This window comes from Aptenodytes patagonicus, chromosome 6 (genome assembly GCF_965638725.1).
Source record: "Aptenodytes patagonicus chromosome 6, bAptPat1.pri.cur, whole genome shotgun sequence".
Lineage (NCBI taxonomy): Eukaryota > Metazoa > Chordata > Aves > Sphenisciformes > Spheniscidae > Aptenodytes > Aptenodytes patagonicus.
In genome coordinates, this window is record NC_134954.1 from 18,518,179 (window position 1) to 18,533,683 (window position 15,505).

Genomic DNA, 15,505 nt, shown 5'->3' on the forward strand with positions numbered 1-15,505 from the left:
CTTGTTTTTCATCACTGAGAAGTGCTACCCTCCATCTCCTGAGTCAAACAGCTGATGAGGATGAAGCTGAATCAAGTACTACATATGCAGGGACCAAGCCTTTGAGGTATGATGCATTTTCTGAGGTGCTCAATGTCCTTATCTTTCACTGAAATCTATGGGACCTGAGGGATTACAAGGCAGGATGTCAGGTCTGGATCCAGCAGCACATGTAAGCATGAGATTTAATTTAAGGTAACTGAGCCTATGCTCAAGTGTTTCACTAAATCCTGAAGCAACACTGGCAAATTTTACCCAGAGGCACAGCCTGAACAGCTGTGCTGAAAGGGAAAGAATCTCCTCCCCAGCAGAGTAGCAATAGATCCTGGCTGTAGATCAGCAGTCCCTAAATTTTACAGGCTGTAGGTATAACTGCAGACCTGAGGCTTGGGCAGTGCCTTGTGGTTTCGCCCCCCTGTATTCTGTTCAGCAGAGAGCGGCTCTCGTGACTATGAAAAGCATCAGGGCCCCCCAGGTCATGGGTGGGATATCACTGTTCTAGCACCATTGCAGCCCCAGGAGGAGGGAACAGCCAGAGTTACTATGTGCTTTCTCTCTTCCTAGTGGGAGTTACAGGTGGCTCCCACTAGCTCAATGTCCCTGCACTGTCACCGCTTGCCTCTGATCTCCGGTGTGGGCCCAGGGTAATTCCCTGGATAATTCAGACAGTGCGGCTGTCTGCGCACACCTCATTTGAGCACATTTGTCTGGCTGGGCTGTTGTGTGGACCACCGAAGAGGTAAGGGTGACCACGGAGCAGGCAGAGGCAGTACTGTGGTAGTTTTTAAGCGTCCTGGGGCATTTAGCCCCTAATAATTGTAGGAACCATCCAGCATCCCAGCATCCCTTTCTCAAGGCCGATGCAAATGCAAGGTGAGTCACTGGCACTGCATTCATTCTTCGTAGGAGCCAGACGGTGAACAACAGGGTTAAAGCAGTGCCTGGAGCAGAGTGGGTGCCTATGGCAAAGTCACTACTGGGTTCACGCTACATGGAGAGATTGTATGCAGGAGCTCAGAGGGTCTGCTAGGCACGGCACTGGCCTGTGGAGGTGGGGATCATCGGTCCCCAGCCTCTCTTATGTCCTGCTGCTCAAGGCTGTGCCCAGAAGCCAGTGTGAACCCTCACCCCCAACAGTCAGGACACGTCGGTGGGATCCCAGGTAAGACAGCTCAGCAGTTGAGAGACGCTTGCTCAAGTTGGAATAGGTTTGTTTACACTGCTTTGCTCGTGACCCATTATTTCTAATCTTGTGACCTGAACCAAGTCGTGCTGAATGAGCCTCCCTCTACTTTCCTGTGGTGCTCACCCAGCGTCGAGGGGAGCAAGGCTGCGTAAACTGCTCACCGCCGCTCTGCAACTGGCCCTCTCTCAGCTAGCCTGAAGGGCTTTCCTTCAGCACCCTCTTCTGTCTTCCGAGCACCGAGGCCTCCACCTTTGATGTCCCAGGACAGTGCTGCCCTCCTTGATGTTCCCCAGAGAGATTTCTCCCAGAAGCTAGCGATGCACCAGGCAAGTAGCTGGAGTGAGGAGGCAGCGTAAGCTAGGCTGCACCCACGGCTTATGTTGGTGTAAACACCACCTCCTGCATTCTGGTGGGTTTGCTGGAAACAAGGTGGGATGTTTACCCCAGTGCTGGCTGAAATGCATACTCTCGAGGCAAGGCTTTAATGAGGTGTTTTAAGGCATCAGACATTTCTCCAGAACATAACTGAGAACAGATACAACTTGCTCACTTTAAACCTTCCAAAAGTTTTCTAACTCCAACCATTTCTGCAAAGCAATTCATATGAAGACTTCGATAGCAGAACCAAAGCTTGATAACATACTGAGTCTACTCAAAAGAAAAGATGTGTGTGTGATCCAGCTGTGCAACACTCTACACACACATGAATAAAAGGAAATACATTTAAATGTGAAAGGCCATGGCATTTACAAATATGCTTTGAAATCAAATTGCTTTTGTTGTATAGAAAAGTGGGATAATCACATTAGTATTATCAAGAAACATGTTTTAGAAAATAAATGTTGATCCAGACAAAGGAATGATGCCTGCAAGCAATGACTGACGGAGCTGATTTCCAAGTTTTTACCGAATCTCTGATAAAGGCTGCCTTGGAATATTTGTTTTGTGTCTCAGAAATAAATATCATCTACAGCTGCACTTCAGCAAGACTTGGTGTAGTACAGAAGATCTCTCAAGTCATCCAAAATGAATCTGTTAATTGTGGAAAATCAACCAAATTTATTATCTGATACTTGAGACAAGAAATTATCACTAGTGCTTAGCCCCAGGCTGCCCTGGTTTGGGCTCAGAACAGTTGGTAGTTCTCTTGCAAAGTATTTTATTAAAAGAAAAAAGCCACAGAGCATGTGCAACTAGTCATGCACTTGTAGATAAACAAACACACACTGCACATGTAAAAACACTTAACAGAATGGCCCAGACTCTGCTTATCAACTGACACAGAAGAAAAATGGGCAAGTTCCCCAGGGTAATGCATATCATCTCTAGGGTGGGCTGGGTGAGGCAGCATCCACTGAAAACCCCTGTAACAGAAGAGAGCCAGCATCTCGACCTGCTGGAGCATTATAAAGGGGTCCCGTGTAAATGAAAGCCAAACCTATCTCCTTGGTACATGCTGTGCAATTTGGAGTGGGATCTATGTAACCAAGGGCAGGACCACAGGCAAACAGATCACACAGATTAACATGAATTAAATAAAAGATCCCTTAGAAACCAATTTAAGATTTGACTTTAAAACTGGCTCCTGTAGCCACCCATTGGAACAGAGACAATAAACTCAGGATCTTGGGGCAGAAAACATAGGACAGCACGCTGCAGCCCACAGTGCTGACAGCAGAGGCCAGCTCTGACAGTGCTGCCGCACACACCTCCAAATTTCTGCATTTTACCGTTTGTCTGGTGTTTAAAGTAGGTGATCTGCATGGCACCGGGCAGGGCCAGGCCCCATCCACTGGCAGCTCCACAGAATGGTCTTCAGGTGAATTCGGTGAATTTGGTCAAACAGCTGAAGGTATTATGGCATCTGACTTGAAGAGTTTTAACAGAAATAACCATTTGGCCTCATTTTGCTCGGGATCCATCTGTCTGGCCTGGTGGCTACGTTCATCACCACACACCTCTCCTCAGCGCGGGGGGTGGATGCCGGAGGCTAACGAGGGCTGCGCCATTAGCGTTGCAGCTAAGGGGTAGGGCATGGAGCCATCCGAGTCCCATGTCCATTAACGAAAACAAGCTTTCACCATGGCTTCCAGGCGGTTTCAGGCCCTTTTGATTGATTACTGTGCACTTGCAAAACGCTCGTTTCTGATTACTCCAAAAGGGGAAACATTAAGTGGACAAATTAGTTTTGTATTGACAGTTAACCACATCTCACGAGGCAGCCTTATCCCGCCGGGCCGTAGCAACACCCACTTCTTCTCCAATTCGCTTAAAACCTACTTTTGACGCCGGGAGCCACCTGACGGCCCTCCCGAGGAAGCGGCCGCCAGAGCCACCCTATCGCCAAGATGGCGGGGGGGGGGGGGGGGGGGGGGAGGCGCTCGGGATGAGGCGCGCGGCGCCGCCTGGCGGCCGAGGGGCCGCCCCGCGCCTGCGCCAGCCGGGGTGGCGGGGGCGGAGGGGTCGCCTCGGTAGCAATGGCGCCGGCGCCGCGCGATTGGCGAGAGGGCGCGCTGAGCCCAACCGCTCTCCGTAGGCGCCGGCGGGGGGCGGGGTGAACGCGCTGGGTGGGCGAACGCGGGAAGCGCCTCCAGCACGTGGTCAGCCGGCGGGCGGGGGGGCAGGGGGCGAGGAGGCCGGCCCCGCCCCCTCGAGGGGGCACGGGCCAATGAGCGCGGCGGCCGGCGGAAGCGGGAGGGCGGGGCTGGGCGGGGTGCGGTGCGCGCGCTCCCCGCCGCCCGCCGCCCCTTCCCGCCGCCCGCCGCAGTGGTCGGGCGCGTGTGCGCGGCGCCGTGCCCCGCCGTGCCCCCGCCCCGCCCCGCCCCGGCTCGGCCCGGCCCCCGCCCGCCCGGCCTCCCCGACCGTCCTCGCGAGGTAAGAGGGGCCGCGGGGCCAGAGCCCGGAGCTGCGCGCGGTTGGCGGTTGGGCCGCGGCGCTGAGGGGACGGGGGAGGGAGGGCGAGGCAAGCCCGGGGGCGGGCGCCGCCGCCAGCGGGGGAGGGGGAGGGGAAGAGGCTGCGGGGGGAGAGGCTGGGGGGCCTTGGCACGTGGCGGGGCGCGCGGCGGCTCTCCGCCCGCCGGGCACGTGTGGCGGAGCGAGGCGGGCGCGGTCCGCCCTCCCCGCCCCGGGGCGCCGCCATCGCGCTGCCCCCGGCGGGGTGAGGTGGTTGGGTTCCCCCGTCTTCCTCCCCAGCCCGGCCCTGCCCGCCGCCGGGGCTCCGAACCGACGCTCTCGCTTGCGTGCAGCCCCCCCCGCCGCCAGCCCCCCACCGCCATGGCCGACGAGCTCGACTTCACCACGGGCGATGCCGGCGCCTCCTTCACCTACCCCATGCAGTGCTCGGCGCTGCGGAAGAACGGCTTCGTGGTGCTCAAGGGGCGCCCCTGCAAGATCGTGGAGATGTCCACCTCCAAGACGGGCAAGCACGGCCACGCCAAGGTGAGCGGCCCCAGGCAGGCTCTGCAAGCCCCAGTCTGTTGCACAGCCCGCAGTCTGTGCTCCTGCGGCTCCCGGCCCTCCAAGCGGCATTGCTGTCGAGTGGCATCGCTGTCGAACAGTATCGCTGTCTCGTTGCGTGGCTGGCCGAGAAGGAAGGGTGTAGCATTTCATTTGGCAGAGTGTTCTGTATCCTGCCTTTGCTTTTCTTGCAGCAGTGTCTCGTGAGTCTCTTCAGTCTACAGTTAGCTCAAGGATTTCCAGTAATGTAAAGGAGGAAGGATTGAGGACAGGGGGTTGGGTTGGTTTTTTTTCTCCCAACTTGTTAAAAAGCTTTACCGCTGGTAGCGATAAAACCTGTTTCTGTAGTGAGGGTAGAGTAAGTTCTGGAAGGGGGGGCTGATGAAATCACTAGGGCGTGGTTGGATTGTGCTGTCGCTACCCACCAAAGCACTTTTGTGTCTGCCTGTGCTAGCAGACTTTCACTATTGCAGCGCTCGACTTAAGCGCTTACTAGAATTGCCCACGTTCTGTTACATAATCTAGAAGAGCTCAGCGGACAATCGTTACCTCTGTGGGCCTGCTCTGGCCCTATTTTGCTAGCTTGCCTCGCTGCTTCTTTGCTTTTTTCAGCACTGAGTGAGGAGTACCTTCCCCCTCCTGCGTCCCAGCAGGGATATTCTTAGGCTGCTGTCTGAGGCTGCAGGCCTGCTGCCTAAGCAGTTGGCTTATGCAGCTGTCCAGAGCTTGGACCAAGGCTGAACGCCCCTTCGTTCATTCAACAACACTTCATGGTGGGTATATTAAAGTTTAGAGACAGATCTGTTACAAGCATAGACTAATTAGAGTTGTCAGTTTCCACAACCTTGTACAATACATGTAGGTGGGTAAAGTATTTAGGATTTGTCAAAGCTAGAGTATACCAAGCCCTTGCCAGTTTTTTTTCCTTTTTCCCTTCCCTTGCTTTTTTTATGGCTTGTTTTATTAGACAGATCCAGTTTTCTTAAATACTGAAACAGTTGTGAGAGTGAAAGGATCTGAGAAGAGCAGGCTATGAACTGGTAATCCAAGTGCTAGCTGCAGTGGATAGCTGCTGCTAGCAAAAAGGGAAGTGGGAGCTGCTTTAATTTCTGTGCACGACCACCTCTTCTTTTCCTCTTAACCTTCACGTTGTCACCGACACGGTTGTTTCTCAGAACAGCTAGAACTTGAAGTAAACGTTTTCTTAACAGCTGCATACCCTGAGCTCCAGCTTGCTGCTGTAAAACTACAGAAGGCTATGGCTATGGAAGATAACAGTGGCTGATCTTTGTTCTCATGTAGTGTTTCCATAGTGTGCTATGAAAGGGTGAGAGAGGCCTTTTTTCGGTCCTTGGGCTGCTTTCATACTGCAAGCAAAAGGGTCTAGGCAGAATCTGGTATTACACGTGATCTCTTCGTGGAACCAGCAATACCATCTTGCTTCTCTAGGACCAACAGTAACTGATGTTATTTTTCTTCTCTTATAGGTCCACTTGGTTGGTATTGATATCTTCACTGGTAAAAAATACGAAGATATTTGCCCATCAACTCATAACATGGATGTTCCAAATATCAAGAGGAATGATTACCAGGTGAGTGAACAGTCACTGTGTCCTCCACACATTAAGAGGCTTTATACTCCTAATAGCACACGTAAACTCTCTTCATCCCAAAACTTGCCTCTCAATTAATAAAGTCCTGTTGTCAGAATTAATGGAATTTGCCTGTCTAGACATGACATTGCTGAACTCATAGCATTTACTGAATTGTTAAAACTGTCGGAGCTCACTGAGGGAGAGCTCCTTACTGTACTAACAACCTCATGTTATAGTAGCAATCTTTAGAAATGGCAGGTAATAGACATAATTCAGAACCATGTTTTTTCTAGCTCATGTTGTAAGGTCACTTCTTTATTCTTTGTCATACTGGCATCCTTTAGAATCTGGAGAGAGGTTATCCCTGCTGCAAGTTATTATTAGTTAAAAGATATCAGGATCTCACTTCAAGTAAATTTGAATCTAAGTATATATTGTCATTTATAATTTCACCCTTACATAGGGTAGATGAATCAACAAGACAGTCTTAAACTGCATCTGATGCCAATTCTAACTTGCTACAGTGCTTTCTGCTCCTTGTGTGGATGCTGGCTTTAGTTGATCTCGAGTAATTTTGGTGCTCCTGAGCTCTGCTCTGAAATAGATGTATGGAGGGAACTTGGCAGACTTCTGTAACTTCTGTAATGCCTTCTGTGATATGGATAGTGAACTCTTGAAAGCAGCACAACTCAGGTTCTGAGTTGTAATGTCGGCTGTCTTCCCGTTGTCTTGGGAGTAGTTCTGGTCAGGAACTGATTCATCCACGTCAGTTGGAAAGCTGCAATTGCTTGACAAAGCCAAAGTTCAGAGTGTTAGCAACACTTCAGGACAGCTGAAGCTGTTTGAATAAAGTGTGACTAGCCTGTCTTAGGGCTCAGACCTTCCAAGAGATTCTTACTGTTTTCTTGGTGATCTTTCTCTTGGGTTCTTATTGCTACTGAAATTCTTGCTGTTTATCAGACTTGCTAGGGCTGCCTTTTAGGTTTACTGTTACGTGTTCTAAGTTCCCTAACCTGCTCTGTCAAAATAGCCGTTCCCCTTAGTTCAGGCTTTCGGTTAGGCTGAAAACAGCATTATAAAAGTGGTCCAGAGCTTGGTGGATGTTTCCTAATTCGTTCATTAGCCTTTAATGTAAATGGTAGTATGTCATTGTACAAATGAAGGTATAGAAGTGTACAGTTCAACCGTCGTGTACTTTGTACACTTTATAAAAGCAGTGCTGTTCAGTGAACACCGTTCCAGTTAGTGTTTCTAACTCACCCATGTAAAAAGCTGAACCAGTGACCTGGAAGCAGTACATTTTCTAAATCATAAGGATGGGTTTTGCAGTGCCCCACATACTAGGAAGTAACCAGCAGGGTTCTGGCGGTCCTTGATAGCAGACTGGCTTTTGCTACAGTTGGCCTGACTCAGCCATCTAAACTGTTGTTAAAAATTGACTTAAATTAGGTTCTTAACTGTTACAAACACAGTTCTAAAGAATTAATTAACAGGTAGAGTTCACTGCCTTCTACTTATCTTCAGCTGCTGCCTACTAGTGACGACTGATGTTAAACTTTCTAAAAGTGAACTTCTCTTCACAGCTGATAGGTATTCAGGATGGGTATCTCTCCCTGCTGACAGAAAGTGGTGAAGTTCGTGAGGATCTAAAGTTGCCAGAAGGGGATCTTGGCAAAGAAATAGAAGGAAAATTCAATGCCAATGAAGATGTGCAGGTAAGTATAGAGGGCAGACAAGAAGAGTTATGGTTAATTCCACTTGATTATACAATGAAGAAGTCTTATTCTGATATTGACCATTTGTATCTCTCCGTGAAGAGCAGGTTAGAAGCACGGGAATTGGTCCTTTGAGATGTAGGACTTTTGTACTGGAGCACTCAATATGGCACTGAGGCCCAGCTCAGTTGACAGTGAGGTGATATGGGTGTCTCTCAAATGTCTAGATAAACCATAACAGTGCTGTCTGCACGGTGTGGATTGGAGCCTCCAGGCTTTCTTAATAGGGACCAAGCGTAGAGTTTTGTGATGTAGTCTGAGTAGTCTAATTTGCTATGTTAGCAAACCTGTCTGCAAGGAGCTCTGCAGACTGTAGTCTATACTGGGCCACACCAGTTGCTAGTTTGGCTCTATTGCAGGAGCTTGTTCATCTTCCTCTGTTGTATGAACCTCACGCTGTCAGCCAAGGCGATATGGCAAAGAGAAGGCAGCAGAAGAGCAAACTGGTGGGAAGGGCAGATGTTGTGAAAATTCTTCTAATGACTGAATTTTACTAGCTTCAACTTCCTTTTTTCTTCTCAAGAGAGATGGGTTACATATTAAAATGTGAAAGTCTATAACTTCTAGGAGCGCTTCCTCTGGCATGGGTTGGAGCTCACCATCTGTCTTTTCTTCCAGATATCCGTCATAAGTGCAATGAACGAAGAATGTGCTGTAGCCATAAAGCCTTGCAAATAAAGAGGATCACCAGGCTCGGGCAACTGCTCAGGTCTGGACAAACCACAGATCTATAAATTTGGTTCTTATTGTCACCAAAGCTCTGGCCTTCACAAGCAACCTCATTTCTTTTTTGAATTGTTAAAAAGCAGTGCTGGATTCTGGATTAGTGTTGCAGGCTAACTGGCAGTTTTCAAAATCACTGAGATTTTAATTCCTTAATTGTAACTATTTTAACATTCCTGTGGGTTTCAGCTATGGATCTTAGAAACCAATCAGGTGTTACTAGTGGATATATTTTTATTTGCTTGAGCAAAACAGTGTTTGTCTGTATGAACAGACAAAATACAGTATTCAGGGGCTTTTAGATAAGCTGGTAGGTATCTAGGATTATAAAGTGACCTAGAGCACAAATAGTATTTTTCTTGACATGTTTAGGTAGAACTGACAATAAAAGTAGCATTTTTTTTTTTTTTTTAAAGCTTAACTATTTTGTGGATTGGGACTCTTGCAGAACTGTAGGTGCCAATCGCAACTTTTAGACCAAGAAACTCAAGTGATCAAAAATGCCAGCTGGCTTGACCAAGCCCCCAGTGGCCATGTGCAACTTAACTGTATTACCTCTGTATTCTTCTTTGCCAACTTGTTGGCTTAATGTAAGGATAAAATGGTGTCAAAGCCTACCTGTGGTTTAGGCAGGCAGTTGGAATATTGGGTAGATAAGACATAGATAGGTCAAGGGGACACAAAGGTGAGAATGGATGTTAAAGCTATAGACTTTCACTCGAGGCCTTTGTCAGACTTGAAAAATAAAATAGAAAAATGCAGTTCAATTGCTTTCCTTTATTGTATTTATCTTAAACTATAAAAGGGTCACAAACTCCATGGGAATCTGTTGCAGTGCTTCCAGCTTTAGGTTTTAATCTTCAGGTTCAGACCATATTTTTGTAGCACAGAGACCACATGTTTTTCAAAAAGTGGGACAAACTGTAGCATTGAGCCTAAACTAAATGCATGATTCTTTTTAAAAAAATACAACTATTGTATTTTCAAATTATAGACTTGACAGACAATACTGAACAACCATGGCTTAACTATAAAAGTAAATAAATTGCTACATAGTTATGAAAGCTAGCTCCTCTCCAAGGGAGTTCTGAGTCACTGAAACATGCATACGTGCCTCTAACTATTTAGTAGCTTAACAGGCAAACACAGGGCTTCACAGAACTAGTCATGGAAGGATAACTAGCCTGCTCCTGTTTAAGGCGTTCAACTTGAATTCTAAGACTTGGTGACTCTTCATGAGTGGGAAACTTCCTTAGTCCGTGGCTCAGACCTCTCTTTGCAGTTGCTAAATTGTTTCATGAACTTGCCTTAAGCTTCAGTGGCTGTTGGCTAATGGAGGACAACTTGTAAACACATGGCATGCTGCCCTGGACAGCACGCACAGTTCACACTCTATTGGCAGTGAGAGTCAGACTTCACACTGCTGTTAACTGCTTAAAATGTTTTCAGCTTAGTAGTATGTACTCTCTAATCCCCAAAGGGCTCATGGCAACTGTCCTGAACTGCCCTTGTACATACTGTGGCAGGGCTTAGCAAATCTTGGAGGTCTAACGTAGATGGCAAAACCGACTTCTCATGACAGGGAGAGCAGTACAGTGAAGGTAAAGACAGCAATAAATATACTCTGGTAATAAAGCACAGTTACCTGGGACACCTGGCAGAAGTAGGATACTGCCACACGCTCTTGCCTAGCACAGTACACATTGCAGGTGAACTCCATAAATAGCACCTTGACTGAAACAGCAAAACCGCTTATAAAAAAAAAAAGCTGTAGATGCAAGAGATTGAAATGCATTCCGAATAGTTTTGAAGTGCATGCTTAATAGTTCAAGCTAGTCTGCACTGTGCTCCTTTCTGCCTCTCCATCGAACTGGTACCTGAAAGACAGGCTTTGTTGGCTTTGGAGGTGACTGTGAAACCATTGATGATGGTCTTGCAAGCAAGCTGAGCTGTGTGATGTCAAATGGGAAGTCATAGGTTGCTATGTCAAACTAATACAAATTCTAATGCTATCACCGCATTATGAATGCTTCTAATATGCTTGATAACTACAAGACTTGGATTTGTCCTTGTTCTGGTAGTGCTTTAGACTACTTTCAGGTGCCTATCTGTCCTCTAAAACCTTGTTGGAAGGAAGACAGGCACTTGATGTCCCTGGCCCACAATCTGAGCATTTACTTAGACTCTAAGCTCTCCGGGACGAGGGCTGGTTTTTGTCCTGTTCCTACAGGTGGGGTCCTGGTCTGACTGGAGTTTTCAGGTACTACAGCAATCTAAAGATAGAGGTTTTATGACCTCCAGCTGGCTGGAAGAGCCCTCCTTGGGACATATGGATGTCCTCCTATCGCAACCTTCAGTTCTGCAAGATTTAAATGATTAAGTACTTCATTATAGGTTTGTTCTTATATACTTAGTTGTCTTTTGTGAAGCACTTCAAACACTATGGAAGTGCAGAGCATTGGCTCGTCATGCATGAAGTTTCCCATAGGTGATACATAAGCATGAGTCTTAAGCATAATCTCCAAGTTTCAGTAAGGTTAAAAGTTGCTTCTAAATTAGAACATGTATTTGAGGCATTTTTTCCAAAGTAAGATGTTTCAGTTTACTGTCAGAATCGTTTGCAACAAACTTTGTTTGTGATAAATAGTCCATATAGATGTGTATTTTTAAGATCCCTAACCAAATGCTTAGGGAAATTATCCTTTCATAGCTTTACTTTAAAACAAATCTTACCAATGTACTTGTTCTGTAGTACTGTCTTAATACTTAAAGTGTGTCAAAACTGAAAACTATAAACTTGTAATAGCTGAAGCAATTGCTTAGAGTAAAGGCTGTGAAAAAAACAGGTGAAGAAATGTATTTCCACTCCAAATAATGCATTTTTTTTTTTATGGCTCCAATTCATTGAGTTTCTCGTACTACTTTACAGAGTTGGAAAGACTGCAGTGTTTCCTGCCTTCAAATGTTGGCAAATAATACTTTAAGATTTCAATAGATCCTTCTAATTTTTGCTTATAATGGTGGTTTTTCAACTAGGCTCTTGCTAGTTGAGCCATGTTCTCAGGGCTGTTTTTTTTAAGAAGTTAGCTGAATTTCATTGTTTTAACGTAACTGCTTTCAAGCCTCCTGCAGGTTTTTCTAATCCACGATGTACCCAGAAATGGTGCACAGTCTGTAGTTTCACAGTACAGGTAATTTTACATAATCTGTAAAGAAGTCAAATTTGTTGACAGTTCAAACTCCTATGGTTACTGCAGGTCAGTCTCACAGAATTCAAAATTCAATAAACCCCACTTTTTTGGTTGAGTAATTAGAATGTAGTTTGTTACAGTAGAACCAAACTTCAGGAAGAAAAAAAAAAAAGGCCTTGTTAAGGATATTTTGAGTATCTCGCTTGTATGCTGAGAATGTTAATGGAGGCGTTGTGGTGGAGCGTTCAGCACGGTACGCCGAGAGCATCGGAAGTCTCCAGCATCTGCCGTCTGGTCCCACAGTATCTGGCATCTGAGAGTAACTTGGTTTGTGAACTTAAAACGAAATGTTTGCTGTGTAGCGCTGTGTTGCAGAAACCCCCTGTTCTCAGTTGTCCTGTGCTGTATATTGTAAGCGTCGCTATTGTTCGGTGTGGCTTTCAAAATGGGGAAAGAGGAATGATGGCGCCGATTCATTTTACTGATCATAGCAAAACCCAAACCCTGTAAATCGTGCAAACCGGGAACGGTAGTCCTTGCGGTTGAGACGTGTATCCGTTTTGGAAGCTGTATTGGTTTTGACACCATGCAAACGATCCGGGGGGGAAAGATGTAAACGTGTGTTTTGCTCCAGAAACAATAAAGATGCCAGTGCTGCGGGGAGCAGGGTGCTGGCTGAGATCACGGGGACCGCTGGAGAGTCTTTAACGCTTCGGTGGAGTTGTTGAATGGACCCGCAAGCTCCAGCTCCGACTTCGGTGCAGCGAGGACAGTCTCTTCTCGCGGTGCTCGGTCCCCTGCCGTCGGCCGGCGCCCTCGGCTCCCCGGAGGAGAAACGCTTCGCCGCTAGAGCGGCGCGGCCTGCCACTTGTACGAGAGCAAGAGAAACGCTTGCGTTCCTGTCCGACAGAAATAAAAATCAGAAAATGAATAAAACGGTGACTCATTCGTGCTAAAGACGCGCGGCGCCTCTTCCTGCCTCGGAGAAAACGGGGGCCTCGCGAGGGCCCGCCGCCTCCCGGCATGCCCCTTGCCGCGCAGGCGCGCCGCCCCACCCCGCGCGCCTGCGTGATGACGTCACCGGCCGGGGAATAAAAGCGTGGCGTGGGGGGGCGCCTCTCCCTTTCTGCGAGCGCGGCGGGCCGGCAGCATGCCGCCGGTGAGGGCGGGGGCCGCGGGCCGCGTCGCCCCCGCGGAGGGGCGGTTGTCTGGCGGCCGTGGGGCGCCTCCCGGGCGCGGCGGGGGCTGCGACGAGGCGGGGGCTTGGGGGATCTGTGAAGCGGCTGCGGCTGGTGGGGAGCTGCCGGCCTTCCCGCTGCCGGTGACGAGCGGGCCTCCCCCGAGAGGGCCTCGAGTGGGTGGCGGCCGGGGACGGGGACGGGGCCGGGGCCGGGGCCTGGCCGAGCTGGCTGCAGTGAGCACCGCTCTCCAGGCGGTGTCGGCCTGGGCCGGTGCCCGCCGCCGCCGCGGGGGCACCCTCTGCCGTGTCCCCCATCGCTCTTACAGGCGTTTTTCGGGTGTGGGTTGTTAACCGCTAACGTCGGGGGTTTTTGTGTTGTAGCAAAAGGACAGAAAATCTAAAAAGTCAACCTGGAAGTTCTGCCTTGACTTGACCCATCCTGTGGAAGATGGAATTTTTGATTCTGGGAATTTTGTAAGTCGTTGTTTTGCTCGTAATTCTCGTGCACAGTATAACAGCCTTAGTACATACAGTACAACAACTGAATTACAACTGAAAAGTTACATTTTAAGCTAGTAAAATCAGTAGCTGTTCTTTAAATTATTGTCACTTTTTGAAAGTTTCTTGGGTTTAGATGTCTCTTACAGACAAGATGGTTCATACCTATCCATGAATAGAACTACTTTAAATTGAATCCTGTTTTAACACGGGGGTGATTGATTACACACTGTAAAATCTTACTGCATTGTAAGTACTTGCTATCAGGACATAAGTAAACGGTGATTTTTAATATTGCCATATGGCTAGGGTCCCTTCCCTAGTTCATACCTAGGGTGCCATTCCCTAGTGTTCTATTTCTTTAATGTTGAAACAGGAACAGTTCCTCAAGGAGAAGGTTAAGGTCAATGGAAAAACTGGAAACTTGGGCAACACAGTTCACATTGAACGTCTGAAGAACAAGATCACAGTGACATCCGAGAAACAATTTTCTAAAAGGTTGGCACAGGTTTCCTTTTGTGGTACTTGCAACAGTGGATTTTGAACAGTCATATGTTGAACGTGACACACTTCTGATACGTGCAGAGAAGGTTAGCGCTAACCTTCATAGCGCTTATAAATATTAGTGAAAGATGTAATTCAAATAAATTTATAATATTAGATATTTTAAAAACTGCTTTTTAAAAGACGGGACTTGATTGCAAATTAATGCTTCCTCTAGTATAAACATCGTAACGCAGCGATGCTTTATGTAGGTCGTTAGAAGTATATCAAGGAAAGAGGTGCTTTTAGAAGTCATACTGAATTCATGTCACGAGTGGCTGTTTTGTTACTTAATTGGCTGTATTATAATGTATGTGTACGCAATACTTGTTGTTGCAAAAGAACCCCTTAAGTCGAACGAAGCCTTAAACTGCTTAGTGCGTTAGGGCACACAACAGGCGAGTGCACTGGTTAGAGGTACGGTTCCTTCCCTGCATCCCCCCCTTCATTTCACTGATACAGGTGCACCGATATCTATTGTGTTAGACCAAGGTTTAGAACCAGTACTCAATGCTTTTGAGTTACTGACGTTGTGCTATGTAGTCAAAAAGTATCAAATAATAAATTCTTATGTATCTGGAATGAAAATACATGTTTATTATCTGTTATAGAAGATATTTTTTCATTTCTGGATATAATTAGTGTGTTGTTGCCCTGCAAGGACCATGTCTTGGGTGGAGCACAGACAGCAGTAAGGGTTAAATGAGAAGGTTCTAATGCATAATTACTGGTTTTAAGGTACCTAAAATACCTCACAAAGAAGTACCTCAAGAAGAACAATCTGCGTGACTGGCTTCGTGTCGTCGCATCTGACAAGGAGACATACGAACTACGCTACTTCCAAATCAGTCAAGATGAAGAAGGATCAGAGTCTGAGGAATAATTGAAGCTTAGCTTTATACTCAATACAGTGTACAAAAGACTAGAACATCTATTTATAAGAACACTTAACTTATTGGTGAATAAAGATTTTGTACCCTGTTTAACAGAGCGTGGTTAGTTTTCTAGCCTTTTTCTTAAATTCTAATTAAAAACCATCACAGGGAATCATTTGATCTGCAGTTTTTCTTCCATTGCTAGAAAGTCCAAGTAGAAAAGAACTGAGCCCTTTGCCCAGTACATATGTAGAACAGTTACACTGGCGTTTAATTATATTTTTACGAATAATGCTAGAGCTTTTTGTGGTGAAAAGTACTAGCTCCTTCTGCTAATTTATGTGGAGCTAATGACAAAATATTTAAAAAGTTTACTTTTAATTATTTTGGTTAAAAAACAGGCTCACATATTTTAAAAGAGAAAGATTTTACTTCTGTGTGATT

At 47.0% G+C, this 15,505-nt stretch overlaps 2 protein-coding genes across 2 annotated transcripts; both read left to right on the forward strand.

Annotated features, from left to right (window-relative positions):
• Positions 1-4,393: 4,393 nt before the first annotated feature.
• On the forward strand, positions 4,394-12,653 carry EIF5A2 (eukaryotic translation initiation factor 5A2). The gene is made up of 4 exons (XM_076341372.1): positions 4,394-4,663; positions 6,169-6,273; positions 7,860-7,991; positions 8,670-12,653. The coding sequence occupies exons 1-4, from the start codon at positions 4,499-4,501 to the stop codon at positions 8,727-8,729; spliced, it is 462 nt and encodes a 153-aa protein (XP_076197487.1). The 5' UTR covers positions 4,394-4,498; the 3' UTR covers positions 8,730-12,653.
• Positions 12,654-13,073: 420 nt separating this feature from the next.
• Positions 13,074-15,172, forward strand: RPL22L1 (ribosomal protein L22 like 1). Its single transcript, XM_076341373.1, has 4 exons — positions 13,074-13,124; positions 13,527-13,619; positions 14,020-14,141; positions 14,925-15,172. Exons 1-4 carry the CDS (start codon positions 13,116-13,118, stop codon positions 15,067-15,069), a joined length of 369 nt encoding a protein of 122 aa, XP_076197488.1. The 5' UTR covers positions 13,074-13,115; the 3' UTR covers positions 15,070-15,172.
• Positions 15,173-15,505: the final 333 nt, after the last annotated feature.